General features: G+C 33.8%; 1 protein-coding gene across 16 annotated transcripts in view; it reads left to right on the top strand.

Annotated features, from left to right (window-relative positions):
* Positions 1–12,194, top strand: part of LOC117315682 (nuclear-pore anchor-like) — a 108,314-nt gene that overhangs the window by 68,111 nt on the left and 28,009 nt on the right. For all 16 annotated transcript variants that reach the window (XR_004529743.1, XM_033869981.1, XM_033869983.1 and 13 more), the window contains 6 exons: positions 1,092–1,255; positions 3,053–3,106; positions 3,422–3,538; positions 4,004–4,123; positions 6,261–6,500; positions 9,932–10,015. Coding sequence is in view for 15 of the 16 variants with exons in the window: in XM_033869981.1 (XP_033725872.1) it covers positions 1,092–1,255; positions 3,053–3,106; positions 3,422–3,538; positions 4,004–4,123; positions 6,261–6,500; positions 9,932–10,015 (779 nt within the window). In the remaining variant the exon portion in view is untranslated. The remainder of the gene's footprint in view (positions 1–1,091; positions 1,256–3,052; positions 3,107–3,421; positions 3,539–4,003; positions 4,124–6,260; positions 6,501–9,931; positions 10,016–12,194) is intronic.

Raw genomic sequence — 12,194 nt, 5'->3', positions numbered from 1 at the left:
CTACAAATCAACCTCTCTCCACAAATAAGTCCCCACCCACAAATAAACCTCTCCCCACAAATAAGTCCCCACCCACAACTAAACCTCTCCCCACAGATAAGTCCCCACCCACAAATAAACCTCTCCCCACAAATAAGTCCCCACCCACAAATAAACCTCTCCCCACAAATAAGTCCCCACCCACAAATAAACCTCTCCCTACAAATAAGTCCCCACCCACAAATTAACCTCTCCCCACAAATAAGTCCCCATCCACAAATGAACCCCTTCCTAAAAATAAGTCCCCAACAACAAATAAGCCCATGTCCACAAATAAGCCCATGTCCACAAATAAGCCCAGTCCACAAAGGAGCCCTACCCCACAAATAAGCGTCTACCCCACAAATAAGCCCCAAATAACCCATGCTGATAAGCCTCCTCTTCATTTTTGTGAACCAATAAATTTTGGAATAGTAAGCTAAAAGTGATTCACTACCAAAACTTCAATACTAATACCTTTTAAGGGGGGGGGGGGGGGGGGGGGGGGGGAAGCTTGCTGTAAACCTACATATTATATCGATAATCTTATTGTAGTGTTATTTCCACTAGAAGCATAACGCTAAATTATGATTGCACTAATCACACTTTCTGTAGATAATTTTTGTGCGCCAATTCATTACACGCTAATCTGTTATAATTCGGGAAACGCACTAAAACTTGAGTATGACAAATAAAGTATGTTTATGGTATTTTAGGATAAACACGGTACTGTTAGTTACAATGGGGTCACTTAACAATTAAACAGTTTCTTCATTATCATTATAAACTGTTAATTCCTTTTTAGACAATAAAAAGGAATATGTTTATAATTTATGAAATATCCATATTTATTCCTTTAATTTCCTTCAAGGTAAAATAAGTATTGTTAATTTTTACTTCCTAAAACTGATATGTACCCAGGGTGATCAATCAGCATTTCATCAAACTACATAGATCATCATAGATTTAACCTGTTACCAGTCATGATGTTCATAGAGCTACGTTTTGTATAAAACACCCCTAATCCCCACAGTGGGATAGTCATAAAACAAATTATATTGGTATTTATACAGAAACAGCGGATGCGTCTATCCAGGATGAGGGCGGAGATCCTACGTCTGCCCACGTCGAGACTCGTCAGAGTAAACGGGCGAGGTCAACGCTTGAGACCGTTAAGGAGTCGGACCTCAGTGCTGATTTTGATGATGCTTTCGATCTCGCCGATGAGAACTCCTGGGTATGGCGGCACTTTAAATTACTCGACTTATTGATCCATTCTGTCTGTTTAGATGGAAGTAAATGGTCATTCTCTATCCTATATATTTATACAAGTAAGACAATAGTGATTTATACAAGTAAGACAACAGTGATTTATACAAGTAAGACAATAGTGATTTATACAAGTAAGACAATAGTGATTTATACAAGTAAGACAATAGTGATTTATACAAGTAAGACAATAGTGATTTATACAAGTAAGACAATAGTGATTTATACAAGTAAGACAATAGTGATTTATACAAGTAAGACAACAGTGATTTATACAAGTATGACAATAGTGATATAAACAAGTAAGACAACAGTGATTTATACAAGTAAGACAATAGTGATATAAACAAGTAAGACAACAGTGATTTATACAAGTAAGACAATAGTGATTTATACAAGTAAGACAATAGTGATTTATACAAGTAAGACAATAGTGATTTATACAAGTAAGACAATAGTGATATAAACAAGTAAGACAATAGTGATTTATACAAGTAAGACAGTAGTGATTTATACAAGTAAGACAATAGTGATTTATACAAGTAAGACAACAGTGATTTATACAAGTAAGACAGTAGTGATTTATACAAGTAAGACAATAGTGATTTATACAAGTAAGACAATAGTGATTTATACAAGTAAGACAACAGTGATTTATACAAGTAAGACAATAGTGATTTATACAAGTAAGACAACAGTGATTTATACAAGTAAGACAATAGTGATTTATACAAGTAAGACAATAGTGATATATACAAGTAAGACAATAGTGATTTATACAAGTAAGACAATAGTGATTTATACAAGTGAGACAATAGTGATTTATACAAGTAAGACAATAGTGATTTATACAAGTGACAATAGTGATTTATACAAGTAAGACAATAGTGATATAAACAATTAAGACAATAGTGATTTATACATAAGTAAGACAGTAGTGATTTATACAAGTAAGACAATAGTGATTTATACAAGTAAGACAATAGTGATTTATACAAGTAAGGCAATAGTGATTTATACAAGTAAGACAACAGTGATTTATACAAGTAAGACAACAGTGATTTATACAAGTAAGACAATAGTGATTTATACAAGTAAGACAATAGTGATTTATACAAGTAAGACAACAGTGATTTATACAAGTAAGACAATAGTGATTTATACAAGTAAGACAATAGTGATTTATACAAGTAAGACAACAGTGATTTATACAAGTAAGACAATAGTGATTTATACAAGTAAGACAATAGTGATTTAATATACAAGTAAGACAATAGTGATTTATACAAGTAAGACAATAGTGATTTATACAAGTAAGACAACAGTGATTTATACAAGTAAGACAATAGTGATTTATACAAGTAAGACAATAGTGATTTATACAAGTAAGACAACAGTGATTTATACAAGTAAGACAATAGTGATTTATACAAGTAAGACAATAGTGATATAAACAAGTAAGACAATAGTGATTTATACAAGTAAGACAATAGTGATTCATACAAGTAAGACAATAGTGATTTATACAAGTAAGACAATAGTGATTTATACAAGTAAGACAATAGTGATATAAACAAGTAAGACATTAATGATGTTGCAAATGATTGCATTTTTATTTATTACCATATTTTTATGGCTAAATTTCAAAATCATTGAAATCTCAACATGTCCAACAGCTTTTTTTTTGTAAATGCAATGGTAGTGGCTGTAATTTTATGTTTTGATTTTTCTTAAATCTTTTATGTAATTTTGTTTTTAATGACAGGCACTTGTTCCCATGGAGACTGTCCCTGGTCGATTTGCACAATACCGTAAAATGGTGAGCATATGTAGAATATATTGTATTTGTGTTTGAATAGGGACTGGACTTAAGCTGAATTGTGCCATTTAAAATATTGCAAATAACACCATAAACTTTCGATCTTTATTTATTATAAAAAAAAGTTCTAATCAATCATAGTGTATGTTGTATCTTAAACAGGAATTATCTTTAAGAAAAAAGAACAACAATATGAAATTCAAGAATATAATTACACCAAAAAAAAATTTAATGTCACCGTTTGAAAAATTTGTATATGATAAAATATTTGTATATATTGTGATGAACTCACGTGAGTGTTAATTTACCACACAGACGGTACGGAAACTGTCGGAGCTAGAGGAACAGCTGGGTCTTACTGTGGCCAAAACCCAGAGAAAGGTCACGACCTTGAAGTCACAGTTCCAGGAACACAAGAGCAAGTGGGAAACGGTGAGGAATATTGTTACTATATATAACTAACTCTCACAGCTATAAAATGCCATATTGCATGTAAATTAAAAATTGGGTTTTTGAATTTATTTCTATAGTCATGGTAATCGTAAAGCTCCTTGTTAAGAAACTCAACAACTTTTTTTTTATTTCTTTAAATAAAATATATTGGTAAATTATCCATTTTTTACCACTAAGACCAATCAAGTTAAAATGTGTTCATGACCTCCTGAAGCTAAAGTTAAGTATCTGGAAAGTGAAAGTATGACATTTACTGGAGAGGAAGTCAGTCATGTTAAAATATGTTTATGAGTTTTGACTTCATCAAGCTTGAGTTAAGTATAGGGAAAGTGAAAGTTTGACATTTACAGGAGAGGAAGTCAGTCATGTTAAAATGTGTTTATGAGTTTTGACTTCATCACGCTTGAGTTAAGTATAGGGAAACTGAAAGTATGCCATTTACAGGAGAGGAAGGTCCTGATAGAACAAGTTGAACAAGCTCAGAAACTTCAAACTGAGGCTGAGAAGGAGGCTGATGTGGCAATGACACAATTGGAGGAGTTTATCAATGAACAAGAAAGACTGGTGAGCAAACAGTTTTATTCTCAGGGATGAAAAATGGGGACAGCTCCTCTCACTTGGATCTGTTATTTTGTATGTCAGTGATTATATATAATTTAGTTAAGATAAAGATAAAAGAAAAATAATTTTCCACAAATATTGAGAAGGTGAATTGATAGGCCTGCCTGTATATAGAGGTATTTTTTGGTTGGGTTCAAGATAGGCTGCTAAATACAGGCATGCACTTATGTTGATGACATAAAACCTGTGTACAGATTTCACCTGGCAATAGTGATCACATGTCTATAAGGAACACATAACCAGTACCATGATCATATCACCATTTGGATGTGATATCTTGTTTTAGATCTACCATTGTAGTTAAATCTGTAGCGGGACAGGACTGGGTCGATCATTGGTGACCAGGTAGCTCAATTGGTAGGGCATCCGGCTAGTGTTCGGAGGTCCGGGTTCGAACCATAGTCTGGCCACTACATTTTCTCCTCTCCTGTTACAAAATTGGCGCCCAACTAAAATACCCTCAGCGGTGGTATAAGGGTCTTGTGTGTCTTCGAGGGCGAAGACATGAAAAAAAGGAGGGAGGTGTGGACTGGGTCGATCATGGGTGACCAGGTAGCTCAATTGGTAGAGCATCCGGCTAGTGTTTGGAGGTCCCGGGTTCAAACCCCGGTCTGGCCGCTACATTTTCTCTCCTGTTACACATCGAATATATACACAAAAACCGATTGATATTTCCCCTACAGAGTATCATGGAATTGCCTGCATTCACATGTATTATGCATATAATCTTTATAAAGAACAATAGGTCTGATGTTTAACATTGTATGAAGCCCCTTGACTGAATATCATAGTCTTCTAATAAGGACACAGAAAGATTACTTAAAGATTTAATTTTCGGCAGCTTTATTTACTTTTTATTCATTTATTAAAGTATATTTGTTTTTCTGGAGTCATGTCTGTAATTTTCAGATATTGAAAAATGTTTTATTTTTAATTTTGTGATGTAAAGCTAACAATTCTTTAAGAATGAAGCAATGTTGTGTTAATACTTATATACAGGTGTGTAGTGATTAGGGGGAGATAACTCTGTCATACTGAGTAATTCTGGTCACGGTAAGGTAGATTTAAATCAATCAGTACAAAGTGTTGAAATACTGACACCGTTGAGGCACGAACTATCTGTTCAGGTAACGGAGATAAGATTCTGTAAACAATTAAATACAACAACAGTCAGGTAAAGAAAAACTAAAACAAAAGACAGGTACTCAAAAAAAATCCTCGGGTAGGTATTTAGTCTCTGGGATTATTACACGGATACAACACTGGTGTCTCCTTCTCAACGTGGATTCCATGGATAAAAGTTTTCAGATATGGATAATATATGTGCTGTAAAAATATAAAACAAAATTTCTAATATTAAAAAAAAAAGTTAAAAACTTTTAAATATAGGATTTGTAGAAAACATGTGTATACACTTTATCTATGGGATCTTAAACCAGGAATTTAAAGTTCTGAGGTGATGAGACGCTGGTGTGTTGTGGTGATGATTTAGTGTATTGTTGGTAATAACAACAAAAGTGATAATGGAGGAATCGCCAGATTTCATGGTCGTGGGGAGTAGTTTTAGACAGGTAGGCCGGCTGATTGTGTCTGTCTTATATCATATAGTTGTCAATCATCTGTTCATTTCTTAATCCAATTTTTTCATTCTGTCTTCTATCTGTTGTCTTCTATTTGTCCATCTGTCCATTCCCCCAATTCAAATCTGTGTTTGTTTGTCCATCTGTCCATCCCCCAAATTCAGTTATGTTTGTTTGTTCATCTGTCCATCCCCTATATTCAGTTCTGTTTGTTTGTCCATCTGTCCATCTCCCCAAATTAAATTGTTTGTTTGTTCATTTGCCCATCTGTCTATCCCCCCCCCCAAATTAAATTGTTTGTTTGTCCATTTGTCCAACTCTCCCTAATTCAATTCTGTCTGTTTGTTTGTCCATCTGTCTATCCCCCAACTTAAGTTTTCTGCCTGTTTGTTTGACTGCTTTTCTACACAAACCAGCTATTGAGGAAGTGAATGTGATTTGTCATCTGTAATACTATAATGATGATACAATGATATGTTGAATAACCTCTCTATCAACAGGAGGAGGAGGAGGAAGTGAAGAGACAGGAAGTCGTGAAGGGTGTGTCCAAACCCGTCATGGTCAGTATCCCTACACAGCACGAAGACGATGAGTCAGAGGTCGTGACCTCTAGCTCCCCCAAGACCTTGACCCCTGTACAACCGGGAGCGGAGACCGGGGCCCCACCTCCAACGTTTGTCCAGAGTGAGGAATCCGAACATGAACTGACCAATCTCATGCAACAGACTGACGATGCCAAGGTAAGGAAAGGTCATGACCCTTGACCCCAGTAGTTAAAAATATATGCCTAAAGATGACATAGAATTATTTTTCAGCGCAAAAAAAAATTGATTGTTGGAAATGTTTGTTCTGCGGAATATTTTTAGAAAGGTAATGCGACATAGAATTATTTTTCAGTGCAGAAAAATATTATTGCTGAAAATATTTTCGTTCTGCAGAATATTTTTAGAAAGTTAATGCAGTAGACAGATAGTATTTTAACATTGTTTGAAGTTGCTGCCTGTGAATCAGTTGGACTGTGAATGTGTGATAAGTATAGTTTGATGTTACTGTATGTAGGCAGGAGATGTAATGGAAAATTATCAGATATAAGATTGAAGCCTGTTCGATTTTACAATGTTGTTAATTCTTGATGACAGGTGTCAGTAAAGTCAGGTGTCTGTAACATCGTTCGTACAGATGACGAAAAGTGCTGGAATTCATACTTACATGGGTGGATGGGGGTTGGGGTTGGGTGTGCGTTTGCTTGTGTTGGGAGGGGGGATGTACTTACTATAAACATGTTTTTCCAGATTTCTTAAAAATGAGTAGTTTGTCATGAGAAAGGATTTCAATCATCAGCATTATTCACTTAAATTTCCAGATTTCGGTGTTTGGTTATTTATTACAAATAGTCTTATAAACATTTTGATTGTACAGTGCAATTTTGTTAATTTTTTAAATACTAAAGACAAAAATTACCTCATTTCCCTGCAACATCAAACTTTCATAAAATAATGCACCTGATAAATGGAGAGAAATGTGGTGGGAAAATGCTTGAAAAGGGCTGAATTTTGTTATGAGAGATCTGTGCGAACCTGATTAAGGCGTTGATGTATATGATATATACAATTATCATGCTAACCTTGATTTTGTTTTAAAGTATGAGAGACAGAGGTCAGACAGCAAAGTCGTATCACGAAGGTCATCGTCAATTAATTCGGATGTGGCACCTTGGCTAATGGCAGCCGAGAAAAAACCTCGGAAATCTTCAGACAACGAGGAGGAGGAGGAAGATGAGGAGGAGGAAGAAACAGCTTTTCGGTCAAGTGCATCAAAAGCAAGTTTCCGCGCAAAAAGTGAACAGGTTGCCTCTGAAATGTCAAAGTTAGAGGAACCAGACGAGGCAGAAGAAGACGAAAAAGAGGAAAGTAATGACATAGAGCCAAATTTAGTAATTGATGAAGAGGGAACCGTTATATCCAAGAAAAGCCATAGTTCCCAAGAACGTAGATCTGTAGCCTCAAAACTATCGAAGAAAAGTCTGTCGCGTAACACAACAAAGGAAGATACACAGGATGTGGTCAGGTCAAGGGAGGCCACTCCGAATGGAGAGGAAAATTATCTGTCGGTCGAGTCTGACCAGGATAGTAAGGAGTCGAGGTTGTCGAAGGTTCCATCTCAGACGGAAAGTGAAACGTCAAAGGTTACACAAGATCGACAGAGGACAAAGTCCAAAATGTCTGCATCTCAGGATGAAGTTCAAAGGTCACCATCCCAGGTGGTATCTCAGAATGAAGTTCAAAGGTCACCATCCCAGGTGGAGGATTTAGAGAGAGAGGTGGAGGAGGGATCTGGGTCCCACAACAGATCTCGCAGGGGCTCCCGTCAAAGTCGCAGCCAAACTCGTAGTAGCATGAAGAGAAGAAACTCGATTAAAAGTTTGGAGAGAGCCGAGTCACAAAGAAGTGTGGAGAGGGTTGAATCGCAGAAAAGTAAGGTTTCTGAATCGAGAAAAAGCAGCCAATCCAGGGCTGCCTCAAGAAAGAGCGAACCGTCCATAATTACTCCAAGGAAAAGCGATCATGAAGGGTCAAATGTTTCTCGGGAGAAAGAGTGACTTAGAACTCGAGGATATATCGGAACCAACGGTAGAAGACAGGAAACTGGAGTCGAGAAAAAGTAATAGTGATGTTTTATCGAGACGAAGCACACGGCTCTCTAAACATCTGACTGTCGAGGATATCGGTGACATAGCAGCAGAAACCGTGTTGACAGATCGTAGCCATGGCGACGGTGAATTTTACAGTGAGGAAACTGAGGATGAACCCATCTTTGATGTGCAGGTTGTAACTCAGGAAAAATCGGAATCCAGAAGGACTGCATCCCAGCAACATGTTTCCACTGACAATTCCCTTGATCCATTCTCCCGATCCGGAACCGCTCAGGATCCGTTTGCATCACCCAGATCTTATTCTCAGGTTTAAATACGTTTTATTCACTGATGTTGTCACCTTCACTTTGACCTTGATGTTGTCACAATGACCTTGATGTTGTAATCTTTATCTTGATATCAAAACTTTTTCACCTTGAAATTCGAGTGAACTTGACCTTTGATGTATCTTGATATCAAAACTATTTCACCTTGAAATGTGTGTGACCTTGACCTTTGATGTAATACTTTGTGATTCTCTGTGAACTTTTTTGCTTTGTATATTTTTTTGTAAACCTTCAGGATTATCTATAACAATGGGAATATATTTCATGTACAAGTGGACATATTGGCCTGAGGAATATAACATGTTTTAATGAAAAACCGTGAAATTAGTATATTAGTGAAGTTTGTATTTATGTTAACAAAGTTTTCAAATCAAAATCAGTGGAAGGGTTGCAGAGGCTGCATAACGATATTCTTTTAAGAACATCATCATTTTCAAAAACAAAAAAAGCAACAACAAAAAAACAGAACATGAGCATGGAAAATATTTACTCACCAAAATGTCCACTTGTGCAGAAACACTATCTATTTCAGTACATTTTCCTCGTACCTGAGTGTTGCAGTTTTTGCATGTTCTTCACATTTCCATCTGTTGTAGTAATATTTGTCAGATTTTTTTTTCATAAATGTTCAAGTGATTTGTCTAAATCTATTCACAATGTCATGTGACCTTCTGAATGTCATGTGACATGTATGTTAAATGTGATTTTTAGATATTGTTCAATTTTTGTTTTCCTCTTCAGAAGCAGTTTTAGTAAATTCTCTGATTTTTGTCTTACATTGCACATTAGGAAATGTATTTGGATAAAGAACAATATCATCATGATAAATCAATCCAAATTACTCTACATTATTAAATGTTAAAAAATGATAATAGAAATTAAATGTCATTAACATTTATACATCAGATATTTATAATTAAAACAAAATTGTTATACATTTGTGTCAAAAACATGTTTAAAACACTGAGAAAAATGTTATCCTTTTAAGATATAATTCACAAAAAATATGAAAATTTCCTTAAACTTGATTTTAGTTTAAAGAAAATTCTGAAATATTTCTTAAAATGTTGTATTTGTAACTGGTTAAATATATTGTTATTTAAAATTCTAACTCTTCCATGACTTCAGAGCATAGCTATTCCCCAGCTTTTCTCGTTTTTACTAGATTTTAAGTTGGCGTTATAATTTTCAGGCACAGGAGATAAATGCCAGAAAATCCTCAGGAGCGTTGTCCGCCCCGCCGGCTGTAGAACCGGAGGCTGAGCCACGAGACAAGGTAATTATAATCGGAGGGGCTGTCTTTTATCTGGGCATAGAGATTATTGTGTTACGTACTGCATATGGTAAATGTTATTTCGTAATTCTTTAAAATCTGTCGTAGTTTTCTCATTGAAATACATTTTTTGTATTTCATTTGTTTGTTGTAAAATAATTCTTTGTCTTGATCCGTTTAGCTGTTTTCTGTTTTGAATGATAGAAAAAATTAAACACTTAAAGTCTAAACTAAGACACATTAACCTTTAGTGAACAAAATATTTAGAGATAAAAGTTTTTTGATCTGTTATCGGACTTAGTCTATAACTAATATACTAAATGTGAATATGCAAATATGTCAGAAAGGTAGTCAACCCAGTATTTGTGTTATTCAAAAAATTGAATTGTAGAATGTTTGGAATAACTTTTTAAATTTGTATAAGGGGTTAGTAAACTTGGTTGAAATTTGTTTTAATCGGCATCAAAAAAAAATATAAATATTTACAAATTTATTTTTTTTATCTACCAGTGTGACAAGACGGTAGGTTTATATAGAGAGTTGTATTTAGTGTGGACATTCAGCTTGACGATTTCATTGGCTTACATAATTTTTTTTTGTTTAAAAGCTTTAATTATATTCCCGATCCCTACAGATAGATTAACAATTGTCTTACCTGTAGAGTTGTAGAATTTACCTGGCCGGAGTCTGTATAGTATTTGTTACACCACAAGGCAGCTATATATACCCATGTTAACCGTCAATCATTATTACTTATATTCTGTATGTACAGTAACACAGTAATATAATATAGGTTTGGAAAGACTATTCATATATCTATTCAAACAAGGAAACGCTTTTATTTTTTTAATCCCTAGTATGATTTTGGAAGAATGCAATATAATTGCAAAAATTAAATGTGTGAAAAGTTATGGAACCAAAAGAAAACTTTTATTTGTAATTAAATAAAAATAAGAAAAAAAATAATATAAATAAATAAATTTTGAAAAAGAAGCAAAATCACAATTGTAATTCAACAAAATGAGAAAACAAATTAATGAAAATAAATAAATTCAGAAGAAAAAAAAAATGAAGTAAAACCACAATTGTACATGTAATATTAGTTTAAGGGCGTATGCTATATAAGTAAGGCTGTTCAAAAGAAAGAGAAAAGTAATTGATTAGATATTATTTATTTAATTTACTCAAAATACATATATTATAATTTTTATACATCACAAGAAAACGGTAGTGGCTTATACCTCTCCTATGTACAGCTTACATGTATCTAAAATTAGGATTCACAATATATAAAAAACAATGGGATGTAGCATAAATATAATATATTGTAAAAATAATACGCAATTAATATTTGTAATCAAAAACATTAACTTTTCAAAACAGTTTGATCTGATCCCTGAGAAATTTGCAGTAAATTATAAATATAATTCTCATTTGAAATAATCCATTTCTTTTTTTTTTATACATTTTAATGGATTAATTGTTTGATTTTTTTTTTTTTTTTTTGAAGTGCATTTTAATTGCTTGATGACAATTTAAACCAATGTTTGGATTCGTTTGTTGAATGTCCTAGATGTGTTTGACATTTTTTTTTTGGTCTGAAACGTTTTTACAGTGTGGGTGTATTGTTTTGATTGATATTTATATAACTATTATAATTTGATGGTCAGTACATATTATTTTATATGGCCGTGTCTATCTGTCCAGTGTAAATGTTTTGTTCAGAGATCTCTCTTACCAATATCAATTGAAAATTTATAATCATGATGATTATAAAGTTGTGTTTTCCTGAGAATCATTTAGATTCAATGTTTTTTTTAAAGAGTTACATGTATATGCGCTTTGTTTATTTCAGTACTTAAATCTTGTTCAGAGGCCTTGTGTGTCTATTTTGACCGACCTATTTAAGATTTGCAAAGGTTTATATTCATGATATGCAGTTGTGTTGCTTTTTAAAGAGTTGTTGCCCTTTGATAATTTAGGTGTTCAGTTAATCTTCTGACTTTAAAGTTGAGTTCAATTAATGTCTTTGAAAGACTTATTTTCATGAAATATTTTGAATCTCCTAGGCAGCATTTAATTGAACAAACATTTTCTTTTTTTTTTTTTGGAATTAGAATTTATGGGGACATGATCTAATTCCTTTATTCAAAATAATGGAACCTATTATTAAAATGATCAT

This window comes from Pecten maximus, chromosome 17 (genome assembly GCF_902652985.1).
Source record: "Pecten maximus chromosome 17, xPecMax1.1, whole genome shotgun sequence".
NCBI classification, from domain to species: domain Eukaryota; kingdom Metazoa; phylum Mollusca; class Bivalvia; order Pectinida; family Pectinidae; genus Pecten; species Pecten maximus.
This window is presented reverse-complemented; position numbering and strand designations above follow the sequence as displayed.